This window comes from Gymnogyps californianus, chromosome Z (genome assembly GCF_018139145.2).
Source record: "Gymnogyps californianus isolate 813 chromosome Z, ASM1813914v2, whole genome shotgun sequence".
Classification (NCBI taxonomy): domain Eukaryota; kingdom Metazoa; phylum Chordata; class Aves; order Accipitriformes; family Cathartidae; genus Gymnogyps; species Gymnogyps californianus.
The window spans coordinates 70,189,457-70,202,837 of record NC_059500.1 but is presented as its reverse complement, the minus strand read 5'-3'; the positions used below and the strand labels follow the sequence as shown (position 1 = coordinate 70,202,837).

Below are 13,381 nucleotides of genomic sequence, written 5' to 3'. Positions count from 1 at the left end.
CTTATTCAGCTCTTACTGATGCTACAATTTCTGCAGTAAATAATTAGCGTCCTTGTTTATTATGTCCTGCTTATCCCCTCTGTACTTTCAAGTGCTTAAAAGCTGTATTTAAAAAACACAGACCATCCTGTAAATTAAAATTCACTTCTGAGGTGCGCTAGGAAGGCTAATGGTGTCACTGGGTGTGCAGTCTGCCAAGCAGGAGCAGACACCCGTGTCAGTGAAGAGTTCCTCATCTCTGCCTTTCCCCCAGGTGGCATGAAGGAAATAGCCCTGCACACAAACAGGCAGTACATGCGGGGCCTGGTGGGCTGCATCTCCCACCTCACACTTTCAACCGATTACCACATCGCGCTGGTGGAGGATGCCGCCGATGGGAAGAACATCAACACGTGTGGGACCAAGTGACAAGAGAGAAATCCCGGTGCCGAGGACCCATCGTGTGCTTGTGTGTGTGGCTGAGTGCGAGCTGGCTGCCACAGCCCTCTACAGCTGGCCCACGTTCACCATCTGGGAAGGTGACAGAGCCAAAGGGAAACTCGAAAAAAAGAAAGAACATTTTTCCCTCTCCTTTCCTCTCCTTTCCTGACCAAACCAAACCGAGTATTTTGTGTATGAAGCGTCCCTCTACCTGTTAAGTGTTTAGTAAATGCTAAAGGTTGTGCTTTGGTGCAAACGGCAAAGAAATGTGTGATGTTATGAGTAGCTCAATGACTGTGTTTTGGTCCTTAGGTTATCTTTTGTAATATCAGAGAAAGCAGTCTTGAAACACCTGCATTCATCCCGCCCTGCAGTGGTACAATGACTGTGCTGTTCAACAAATACAGCATCAGGCAGTGTATCTATGCATTCAAATGTATGTCCCGGAACAAGCAGTTCTCCTTACCACTCTCTGATTTAGCTAAATTATATTTCATCTTGTGTAAATAACAGCTACAGTGACTGGTTTCAAAATGTTGTTGCTTGTTGAAGGGGATAGTTCTTAAAGTCTACTTTTTTATTACAAGCAACAAAGCCAATGAACCAATTTTGTAGAAGTAATTTTTTACTTGTATATTTTTTATAGCTGCAGCAGACCTGCTTACATGGTATAACTTTTAACATTTAGGTGTACTATACAATTAGCTCTTTGCACACTTTCCTAAAAATAGCAATGTGGTTTAAATTTGTTATACAGGAGGCTTACTGTCTATATTATACAGTTTTGGTGGGGATATTTGTGAGTTATGATCAGTTTTAAATCTGACTCTTTTTGTTTTGTAAATTTTGACAGTTTAGAATTGTACATTATGAAGCTTTCCTGGCTTAAACAGATTAAAAGATTAGGAAAAAAAGAGCAAATGCTTGCTACTGTGGTATTATAAATCACTTTTTTTTTTTTGCTGAAAAATGAGAAAAGGGATGTGCAAGATAGATACCTTGGTGCACACCGTCCTCTTAAAATAAAATATTTTCTAGGCACTGGACCAACACTTATGCAACCTTGATTGCCAAACTGTAATTTACGCAGGCGAACAGAGTGCTGTCGAGACACTAAGGAAATGGTCCAGAATTTCATAGCCTGGAGATTTTTCTTCCTTAACTCTTTGTTCGAAGCGGATCAGTGAGCCATCAGGGGGGAGAAGAGAGACCCACCGTGCAGCAAGGCGCCCCACAGCTCGCCATGTGCCAGCAGCGGGAGAAGCACAAACCTCCTCAGCGGCGCATGCTCATCTGAATGCCTGTGAGTTAAAACGACCTGATGTGGCAAAAGCAATGGAGATCATGGAGGTTTCTGCTGCATTTTTGCTGTGCCCAGGGTGCTCCCGGCTGCCTGGGAGCTAAAACACGTTCCCGGGACTTGTCCCACCTACAGGTGACTGTGAGCAGCTGCAGGCTCGAGTGGAAAAAATAGCTGGTATTAGATAATGGCACATGCAAATAACCGCCAAGGAGACCCCAGCTCCTCTCATGCATGCTGAAAGGGACACCCTAATCACTTAGGTGAAAGATCTTGCGCTCCTTGTAGATACGGCAGCAGTGGTCAAAACCAAATACAGGCACTTGTTTGTTAGAAAGAAACAGAAAAATACATGGTGGTGCCAGCATGTAACGTGCACGTGTGCTCTGCCCCCTGTTCAAATCACACTTCAGAAAAACTGTCTGTAGAAGACATGGGCAGCTTGCAGAGGAACTGGAGACACTCATGGCTCTCCTCCAGGAGAAGCAAAGTTTTGTTTGGCTCAGAGAGCTCCATGGGGAGAGAGAAACCTGTGCATGGTTGGGAGAAAGCAGGATAAAGTATGTATGATCAAGATGTGGCTTTAAAATGAAAGTAAATGGAATTTGATGCCATGGGATGTAAAGGGAAATGTGCAGAGTTTGAAAACGGGTAAAAACTAAAACCTCTGGAGGCTGAAGGTGTTGCTGGCTGCTCACTGCAGCAGCCCTGCGGCAGTGGCCAGACACAGCCCGCGCTCGGGCTGCGTCTCAGCCGCTGGCTGCTGGAGAGGGAAGACTCACGTTTTATGAGCTTGAGGGGTTTCCCAGATGGTAGTGACCTGTCCTGACCTAGCGCAGGGTAGGGACATCTGGCTGGCTGTACCCCGAGTCCTGGGGACCTGCTGTGCTGCTGGTGACGGGGGACAACACCGGTCCAGAAATGGCATCAGCCTCTGCTCTGTCACATGTGCCTCGCCTTTCCCATCCTTTCATTTCTCTTGCAGGGTTTGGAGAGCGACTCCAAGACAAACATCTGGTGGGAGAGGTCTCTATTTTAAGATAATTTACTGCAGAATAACAGGCGTTTTTGTACAAGGCGATAATTCTCCAGAACAAAAGCTACTCTTTGAAACACAGGGTAGGGGGGGAGCGGGTAGAAAATACCTCCGTTGTTGTTGTGGAAAAAGAAGAGCAACAAACGGCAGCTCCCCAAATGCCTGTTTCCAACTGTGCATGTCACCGCGTGGGAATTCGGAGCTGGCGGCATCACCCCACTGCGGCGTAGACTGAGAACGAGCAGCACAACTGCGTGGTGCCGGCCAGGCAGAGGGGAATAGCAAAGATGCTGTGGGGTTTGAATCTTTTAAAGGAAAAAAAAAGAAAAAAAAAAAAAATCCTTTCTGCATCCTTTTAAAGATAGTCTGAGAAACTTCTGAAGAGGGAATCATCCCACATCCACATCTCCAGTCTCCCTGGTGAAGCTTCGGGCTGGGTGAGAGGAAGGGGTTTCCACTCAAGAGGCTGAGCAGGAATTTTCTGTCCCCTGAGCAAGGTGCCAGAAACTCAGGAACATCTGACCAGATGTGGAGGCTAGGCCACCCCCTACCCCCTGATGCTGGGCAAGGGAAGGAGAGGGGAAAGGCGGACAGTGCATGGCAGAGTGCTTAGTCATTTTCCCAGGAACTGGCCTGGATGTGCTACTCACTGTCTCAGAGGCTGTTTATTAATCACATTATTTATTGCTCGGCTCATATCAGATGCTTGGTATGACCCTGGTGCTGCTGCAGGATGAGCTCTTGCACGTTGACAGAGCCGAGTCCTTTTTGCAGTAGGTATCTGTGCAAACCGGCAATGAAGCCAGCAGTCCCAGGTGCTTGTACCTCTCTTTGCAATTTAATCCCCTTCCTAAAATTGCAGTTGTTAGCTTGCTTTCTAATTTTCCACTTTAATCCCAAAAGACATCCCCCTCCACTTGGGAAGCTGCCCATTCCCCGCTGGTGCATTAGCCTGTGACAGGTGTCTGTTCAAAGTTACTATTTTGTCAGCCAGGCTTTGCTTTTGAGAAAACGTTTTCATTCTGTTGATGCAAAATAAGCCAGGTGGGAAATGCATTGTTCCAGCTCTGCACATGCAGCTCCCTTCACGGCACCATCACCCCTCAAGGGGCAAATCTCACTTTAAGGGACTAGATAAAATGCAGCTGTGGTTTACTCATGGAGAGCAGCAGCCACATCCCGTCAGTCAGATGCATCTTTTTATCAGCATTTTATTTCTTGGGGTGTGTGTGTACACACAGTGGGGTTTTCCCTTCTCGAAAGCAACACCTTACTCTGATGTCCGAGTTGTTGGGGCATTGCCTGCTCCAGCAAGCGCATCCCTGCCTCCCACTGCATTTTTCCATCAGTGTGAGTCACCCCGAGCACCCCCGGTCCCCTCGTCGGACAATGATGTGTCCCCGCCCCTGCACTCGGGCGTCTCACACATGAGTAACAGCCTGGCCGGCACCTGCGGTCGCCACAGCTCTGCCAGGTCTGGCTTTCCACCCCCATGGACAGGACCCGACCTGTGTGTGAATGCCCTCTTCCCAAACCCCCTGCAACGGAGACTGCCTGGCAGCACTGCGACTGACTGCCCTTATTTCTCTCGAATATCCGTTCGCTGTCAGAGCATTTTTCTTTGTTTATTGTGCACAGGACAAAGATGACGTTGTTCCTCTCCCCCGCTATTTTTTTTTTAAGCTTTCCTCAATCTTCCTTTCTAGGAAAACAGCGGTGTCGGTTCTTTCAACAGGAGTCCCCACAGGTCATATTTTCCAGCAACTGTATGTAGTACTGGTGCACCGTATGGGGACAGCGTGGAAGAAATGGGGCTGCTGAGCAAGGACACTCCAAGTTCACGCTCACAAACCAGTGGCTTTCCAACCTTTTTTTTTGTTTGGAGACCCTTAAATAGTTTCTAGTGGCAATAGCGGCAGCATATGTGGTCATTTTTTCTGGACATGGTGCAATTTTCCTCAATTTTTCTGTCTGTTGAAGACACCTGAGAGGCAATATTTAGTATTTTCTTTACAGCTTCTCATTTCCATTTTTTTCCTCGCTACAGCTTTTAATGTTGGTGTCAACAAAGCAGAATTCAAAAATGAAATCACCAATTTATCATCATGTTTAGGCAGTTTTCATTTGAATTTCTGATTGCTCTTACCAAAACACAGTGTTTTTTTAAGCACTAACAAATGCCTCGTACACAGGGACTCTGTAATCTTTATTTATGTGTTGAGAATAACTTTTTGCAGTTGCAAATGCGAGGAAACACTGGATGCTAATGCTACAGTCAGTGTCGCGTTAGGAGCAGATAGCGTTGACAGCACAGAGGAGAGTTAAGCAAAAGATAACAATACATGCTGGAACAAGGCCAGGAAATACTGACTGTTTGAGTCCTCTCTCCACCCTCGTCCTGATGGTGAAAAACGGGGTAGTCCAAGCACACTGTCATTATCCAACCTTCAAACTCGGTCTGTGTGTTTTTGTAGCACAACTTATTTTCTTCAAAGGCGCAACACTACGTGAAACTGAGACTCCTCTTGGCTCTGTGATTTTAATTAATTTGTAGAAGTACCTGTATTTATAGTTCCCAGGTACCACATAAATGCATCCAAAATTAAAAGTTCTAGCTCACAACTGGCTTGAGGTATTTTATCTATAGTGGCTGTATTTGTAAATGCGACACAGCAGGATATCGTCAGTAACGGATTTCTGTGCTGGTTAGTGACTAGAAACAATGCCCCACCCTGGGGGTAAATCCACACAGGCGTGAGCTATGCACCTGTGTAACCCACACCCAGACCGTGCATGTGGGACAAGGCACATGGCGGGCCATTCGCCGCAGCTGAGCATCTTGCACTAGGGCAGAGACAGTGGTGTCCCAGAGGGGTCAGACCCACCTCGCGTCTCCAAGGGCCAAAGCTCTCAGCTGCTCTCGCACGTTTGCTCTGCAGTGGCAAAGCACAGCCCAGGCTAACTGGTCTGCATCCTCTGTGGACTTAGCACAGCTCTGTCCCTGCAAAGAAACCTGCTACTTCCATGTTCCTCAGGTGCTGCTGTTGCATGAGTACCTCCATGCCAACGCATGGTGAGCCCCAGCTGTCCCTGAGCTGTGTTAAATACCAAACCCAACAGGCTGGTTTTACCAAGTTTTGAATGAGCTATATCTGAACAACTGCTGAACTCTTCAGAAGATATTGCAAACCATCATCCTTCCACTTCTTTAAACCTGAGGTCCAGATGATGGAGCGAGACCTGTCTTGAACTCATCCCTGGTATTCCTGCACTGGCCAAAGCAGTCACAGGGCTTGAGAGAGCAGCTATTGGGATTTCACCTTTGGAACAATTGAAGCCTTTCCTCATTTCCACAGCTCTACATGTTGCAGTCTTTGTACTGCTTAAAGGACTTAATCCCTTGATCCCGCACCTCCCCAGTGCTCAGTGGAGCTCACACATCCTGCTAGCTGGTGTTATCCCAATAAGCTGCACCAACCTGTTATTGTGAGACAAGGAATTGACTCTCAACTTTCGAGACTGCCTCTGAGGAGATGGAGAGAGCACAGTGCCACCACGCAACGATGGCTTCACATGACATACTGTGATGTGGCACCTGTCTGTCTGCACACTGCTAAGCCTGTGGTCACTCCCTAGTTCAGATGCTGTGGTTAGCTCAGCACAAAATTCCTTGGCTGTTGCTAGGACAACAAATGTGTGAATAACGGCCTCAAACATAAGGCCCATGTTACAACCACCATAGAAGTTGATCATCTCCATTCCACTAAAACACACTGAGAAAGTGTCCTATGTCACCCAAACAACCCCACAGCGCACAGCCTGGGCCCCTTCTTCCTGCTGCTATGTCCTTCATCCTGGAATAGGGATGTTCACCACACATACCTGTCCACCAGAGAGCCTCTGGCTGCTCATCTCTGCAAGCCCTCAGTCCAAGCCTGCAGAGAAATCACATCTCAAAACCCCAGCTGCGTTAGAGCCATATGCTGGGGAGACATGGGTAAGTCACACTGGCCTTCTTCCTATCATCACATTGCATGGCAGGAACAGGAGGGCTTCAGTGAACCATGTATGTATACACTATGGCATGCTGTGCTTTGGAGAAGCTGCTCAGAGAATACCAGCGTTACTACCCGCTCTGCCGATCAAGAAGCCTAGGCTATGCTTGCCAGATCCTGTGGTTATTTACTCTGGCACAAAGTTAAAATAACTCTGTTTTGTACTGGAGCACGAGCAGAATTTAACTCTTACTTAAAAATAAACATGCAAGCAAGGAATAACAAAACATTTAAGAGTGTAAGAAAATATATTTATTAAATTCCATGGCAATACTATGGTAAAATTGTTAAATACATACGTATTTTTAGACATCCAAGCAATACAACAGGAGTTACAACAGCCAAGCAAACTAGGTTTAAAATGTATGCAAAGTTGGTATCTTAGTGTTAGGTTAGTCTTAAATGTCATCTGCCACACTGGAATATTATTTCCCCAACATGATCCCATGCTTCCTTTTTCAAGCATGCATTTGTTTAATTGCTTAGCTAATAAATATTGATTCAAAATGTTGAATCAAGTAATTTACTTGGTATGCTACAATTTCATTGAAGTGCCTTGTGATGATTTTGCTTAAGTTGTGAAAGAAATATTTTTTCAATAACAGATTTGGAAGCTGGAAGACTTCAGTATCATTCAGCAACAGAAATATGTTAAATGACTGATTAGATTTAGTGTGTTAGGAAGACTATTTGTCAGCTGATTATTGATTTATTCTCAGAACTAATTTCTGTAGATGACTATTTCAAATTGGCAAACAATATTTTCACTAGTATTAGTGAAAGTCCATTAAAATACTTGTAAAAACAGAACATAAAAACATCTCTAAACAAATTATTTATGCTGTAAAAAATATGGTATAAAAAGAGCTAAAAAAAACATTGAAGCTGTTCACAGTATATATTTTAAAAGTTACAGTATTATAATACAACATGTGGTTTTTTTTTTTCAGGTGACCTTATGAATCCACCAGCTCTCTGTTCTGTGCACCACAACAGGATCAAAGTTCAAATTACTGTTACCTTTGAGTAGGATTTCAGACACGAGTCGATTCAGTTATCTTCTTTTTTGGCTATCCCCTGCTTTACAAAGTTTTCTGACATGCTATGAAGCATAAAGATGTTGTTCATCCTAAGCTACTCTTAAATCACATTAAGGAAACATTGTCAAAGTGATGTTCAAGATTCTTTTTTTTATTGTATTACTACTAAAAAGTGTGAGACCTTACCAGTTTCTATATTACTTTGCCCTCTTGAGCTATTTCTTTTTTATTTTTTGAGTTAATAGAATTTCATTTTGCTTTGTCACTCAGTAAGTTTTACTCTTACTACATTTTGCACAGCATGAGACCAAATGAGTTGCAAAGGTATTGAACCTTTGCGTCAGCGTCTTGTGGAAGTTGTGCGTACACTGCCACTGGAGCTTGCTTTCATGTAAAACAATCGAAGTGCAGATTTGGGACCATCCAAAAACCTACCTAGAGATTCTTTTGGGTAACACATTAAAAAATAAGGATGCCATCTGCTCTGGTGCACCACAAAGTCACCTGGGCAGTGCTGGCACAAGAAGAGGGTGAGACTGGAGAAGGATTAACCCCATCCTCTCATGCCATTAGACCAGCTCACCTGCACTGGGGTGCTCAGCCTCTGCCCTCCGAAATATAAGAAGTTCTCTTGAGACTTTTTTTGTTGTAAAAGCGAAGGAATTAATAGACATTTTCGTGGGGAAAAAGTATTGTTATGCACCCTGGGACAACTTGTAAAGTTACAGAAACCCCTGCCAATATCATCTGAGGTTTGTTTGCATAACATGCAAAAAGAAACAAACACTGGCTATCTTAGAAACACTGAGGAAAATCCAGAGTTATATAAATGGGGGAGGAGAGAAAGAAAATTGTTATGGAAGAAACTGTTTTCCAGCTTCTAAGAAAATATTTAAAAATTTAAGACAGGCCTAAGCATGAGGAAATTAGTTTTTAAACACTCCAACATTTCTGAATCTGTGTCTGGCATTTGGGGTCTGGGACTGTGTTTCCAGGCTTGCTAAGGAAAAGGCAAAGAAAAAGCCAACAACAAATCTTGCGAACTGCCAACAGCATCTCTGAGCATCAGCCACACAGGGCACCACTTAATGCACAGCAGCACAAACTCCATGTAGTGTGTCAGGAGGAGCACAGATGGCAGCTGTTTCCTCTAGATGAAACTGCTTCTCAGAAGGCATATATTCAAGTACAGTGCTCTGAAAAAATCGCTTTGGGAATTGCAAGCTAACTTCCTCTGCAATATGCACCTAGGTACATAATGATGTAAGCACATATGTGCATAAGGGGTTCAGACTTTTCTTAGTGTTAAAAATATTAATGCCATTTGCACTGAAATCTTCATCAAAGTCTGTGGTGGAACAGAAGTATGCTATTTACATGGGAAGCTTGTGATAGATTTACAGTACGTGGTGCCTTGTTAGCAATCTGATTCTTCAAATGTTACATTTTTCCTATGTAGTTCAAATTCTTTTACTATATTTCTATCTACTTGTAGGTATACAAATATTCTATTTACAAAGCAATAATTGTCTAAAAATAGAGCACATTATTTCTCATTGCCTTTTCAGACTGATGTCCAAACACCTTCTCCCTCCAATGCATCCAATTGCCTTTGTTTTTGCTACTATTCATGTTCAACTGAGTGTCCTGGAGGACAAGATCACAGGAAACCCACAGCCCTAAGCTTTACCCAGAAGAAATAGGAAAAAAAAAAAAAAAAAAAAAAAGGCGGTTTGAACATGCCTCTTCAGAGCAGCCTAAAACTCGAGGTCAGCAGGAGCTTGCTGCTGCTGTGTTCTCAGCAGAGGAAAGCTGTGGTCCCCACATAAACCAAAGATGAAGAAACATGGCTGCACTTGCCAATTGTGCTGTGATAGACAACATGGCTACTGGTTCCCTTTGGAAACGGTTTACCCATGAAAGCAGCAACTACAGATAATAAAGACAGCTACCACAGCAAATGTCAGTCATTGGGTCCTAAGTCTGCTTATGCAGCCACTGCATAGCAGGGGAGGTAATTCACTGCCTGCCTGTAATATTAGCTTACTATTTTGTTGATATATTAACTAGTAGTTCTGTGAGGTATATTCACATGCAGATCTACCATTCCAAAATTTAACACACAAAACCAAGATCCCAGATCCCCCCACATGTCAGAACAACAAAAATAATGAATGTGTCAAACAGGAGAGTGCATGATGTTACATCAAATGTGACTGATGTTCCACACATACAGTGAACAGTACAAAAACCCATTACAAAACCAAATTGTCACATATGACAGGCATGGCTCAAAAATAAAAAGCAGCAGCACTGATGATTTGCTTCAGAAAATTGCTTGATATTAACACCCTACATCTCTGAACGCTGATCCAACTGGAAGATTGAAGCACTGAGAGGAGTAACAGTGTTTTGGACACAATCCCTTCTGGTCATATCCCTTCTGGAAGTTGGGGCTTTTGTTTGTTTGTTTGTTTGTTTAAAAAAGCTGAACTTTCTATTTTTCTAGAAAAAAAGCAAAAAGTCAAAAGAACAAAACCAAAATAGATGTTCAAGAAAGTAATAAGATCTTTCAGAAAATGTTGATTAGGAAATGCATACTTTAAGTTTCCTAAGACATTTTTCAGAAACAAGGGAAGGATTCACTCATATCTATTTGACTGAAGAGGCTCACCAGGAAGCTTGAAGGCACTAGTACAAGGAGTATGTTCCCTTCTGAAGCCCAAAGTTTAGTCTTACAATTGTTATCAATGCATTTAGAGGCTAAATAGCACCATGCTTTGAAAGTGAATTTGGTATGGAAGACATTCCTAAAGATGCTTCACTGGTTTAACATGTCCTTGGGCTCAGAAAGCAAGTCCATTCCCTGACAGTCCTTGTCACTCATTCTTACTGCTCCATGCACCTAGGGGTGTCTTCACATGGTCAATAAATTAGCACACACCCTCTCACTACCCATCTGGTATTTGGATTTGCTGCTTAAGATTTCAGATGGGCATTTGAAAGGAGTCCTCACTGGCAGCACTGAAGAGGTCAAAGGAAACCACAGAGGTGAAGCAGCTGAGCTTTCAAGTGGTGGAATGACAACTGCTTACTGGTTCATAACCATTAAGCATCAGTAAATGATGCTACATATGCTGCACAAGCCTGTGTCTCTCCTCTATTCGCCCCACTCTAGTGCTACTGATACAAGATGATGTGTATGGTAAGCCATTGCTATTAACAGGACTCTTCTGCCCTACATCCTGGAAGTCAGAACACCAGTCAAATAAAATAATATTCAAAGTTAAAAAAAAAAAAAAAAAGGATAATTAGATGAGAGTGCTTGGATAACATTGAGGCAGACCCTGTATTTGTGAACCTTTCCCCTACCTAATCACTAAGAAATGAAGCAATTTAAAATGCTGTTGCCTTTACTGAATAGGAAGAGCAGCACAAAGGAAAACCTGAGTATGTAATGCTTGTGTTTAAGTGATTCACTGTGGGAGCACTGTGAAGGGTGTTAGGCTGCTCCCTGCGAGCTCTGTGTGTTTTCTGCAGCTGCCCTGGCTTCCAGTCTGCCGAATTAAAAACTGCTAGTACTCTCAAACTTCAGTTTGGTTTTGTTTCTTGCAACACACAGCTATATGAAAGCACAGTTATTCTTCATGATCAGCTGTTCCGCTACAGAGCGGTTTTTCTTGTTTGGATCACCATATAATACTGATTGCTCCTCTGCATTGAGAGACTGCTCCATAAAAAACCCCAAAACCCAAAAAAAAAAAACCCACCCAATACACTCTGCCCGTTGACATCTTCTGCTTTCAATTAAAAGCATATGGCAGCACAATCTAAAATTCATCTTAGGAGATAAACACATTAAGCCAAATCTTCACTAGTGAAAAGAAATCTGCTCTAAAAGATATTGTGAGAAAGGGTTGTTACTATTAGGATATAGCCACCTCCCAGCTATCAAGCACAAAGGGCAGAACTGCTTTCTTTTATGTATTAGTTTAATGTTCTGAATAATAGGCAGTAATAGATCAGGCATGACACTTTCTCTTGCGGTGATGTCTGGTGACAGATGGACACCAGCTCTTTGCACTGCCTGTCTGTCTTTTCTCTCGCAGCTCTGCTAATTCCAAGATTCAGCCTCAAAAGCAGAATCCTATCTGTCTACTTTCAGACAGACCTTGCATTCTGTCAGGTCTGCAGACAGATCTGTTTTTACTGTCTTCACAGTTCACTCTTCCAGGAGGCACACATAGGCAGTTGTTACTGATGATGATTTGGATGCTATTTAGTGTTTTGCCTTTCTGTCAGTTTTGAAATCCCTCTGTATTTTCATTCTATGGAGATGGCAGAGACATACCAACATCTGAAACTGCACCATCTGTTGCTGCGATTAGGTTTAACCTAGTGCTTGGTTTTATTTTGATAGCCAGATCATGTGGTTGGAGATCAAATGTCTGCCAAGCTAGCCATCCTCCTGGTCTGCTCTCACACCTTTACAACTAGCAGCTTACCAATTCAGCCTCCTCATATGTTTCGGGATCTTGTTTAGAAATCCACTCCCCCATCTTATTTATTCAAAAAGCCACAAAGTAGCTAGGGAAATTGAAATCTAAAAAAAAAAAAAAAAAAAAATTCGGTTAGGACTTTATGAGACCTCTTTTCGATCAAGCGCTTTAACATTTGACCTCTCACGACTTGTTTTACAGTAAGGAACAGGTAAGTTAGAAAGCACTTTCTCCTGTAAACTAGTGAATTCATGTGTGCCACAGTCTGAAGTTTACACAGTGAAATGTTACTATTACAGCTGCCTAGAGATCCATACATGAAAACAAGCATTTTCAAAGAAGACATTGTTCTGAGCATCCTTTAAGCACACAAATGTACATCATTTAAGCTTTCTTTGCACCACATGTCTGGTAAAGGAGAGGTGGAATTAGCGGCACTAAAACCTCCTTGGGTTTCTCCCTGCCACTAGAGAAATCCCACCTTGGACTCCCAGGTAGGATTTGTAGAGAAGGTCCTGTTAGGTAGACACTGGAGAACAACCAGGCAGCAGGTGGCAAAGCTAATACAATAAAGACCATCCAAAGAGCAATTTGTTCTCAAGAAGCTAGTACTACTACCTCTAATTTTACATGCCAAACTGCTTGGACAGCTAATGTTAGTAGACAGAGATTTCCCCATGGCTTACATTACTGTATAGTGCAAAGACTCCTAAACACTGGGGGCGAGGAGTACTGTACAACTTTGAGGCAGGAGATCTGGAGCTGAAGCTATGAAATACAAAATGCATTAGTGCAATACATTAGGAAAGATTAACTCCTTAACCAAAGGATAGAAAAAATACAGAGCATTCTAAGTTAAAAAAAAAAAAAATTAAACTTTATGCAGTTCTTGTTGAGGTTTAAATCAGTGTTATACTTTTTTCCCCAAGTTTGTACCCTTGAGTCAAACATTGAATAAACATTGTACAGTAGGTACAGAAACTAGTGTCTAGTTAAAAAGCAACAGATTTGAATGGCCATTGCTTCAGAAG

General features: G+C 42.9%; 1 protein-coding gene across 3 annotated transcripts in view; it reads left to right on the top strand.

Moving 5' to 3' along the window:
• The window catches only part of EGFLAM (EGF like, fibronectin type III and laminin G domains), a 76,125-nt gene extending 74,622 nt beyond the window's left edge, over window positions 1–1,503 (top strand). For 2 of the 3 annotated variants that reach the window (XM_050913371.1, XM_050913372.1), the window contains exon 24: window positions 254–1,503. In XM_050913371.1, the coding sequence (XP_050769328.1) occupies window positions 254–408 (155 nt within the window). In that variant the 3' untranslated portion in view covers window positions 409–1,503. The remainder of the gene's footprint in view (window positions 1–253) is intronic. The other variant, XM_050913370.1, reaches the window with a different exon arrangement.
• Window positions 1,504–13,381: the final 11,878 nt, after the last annotated feature.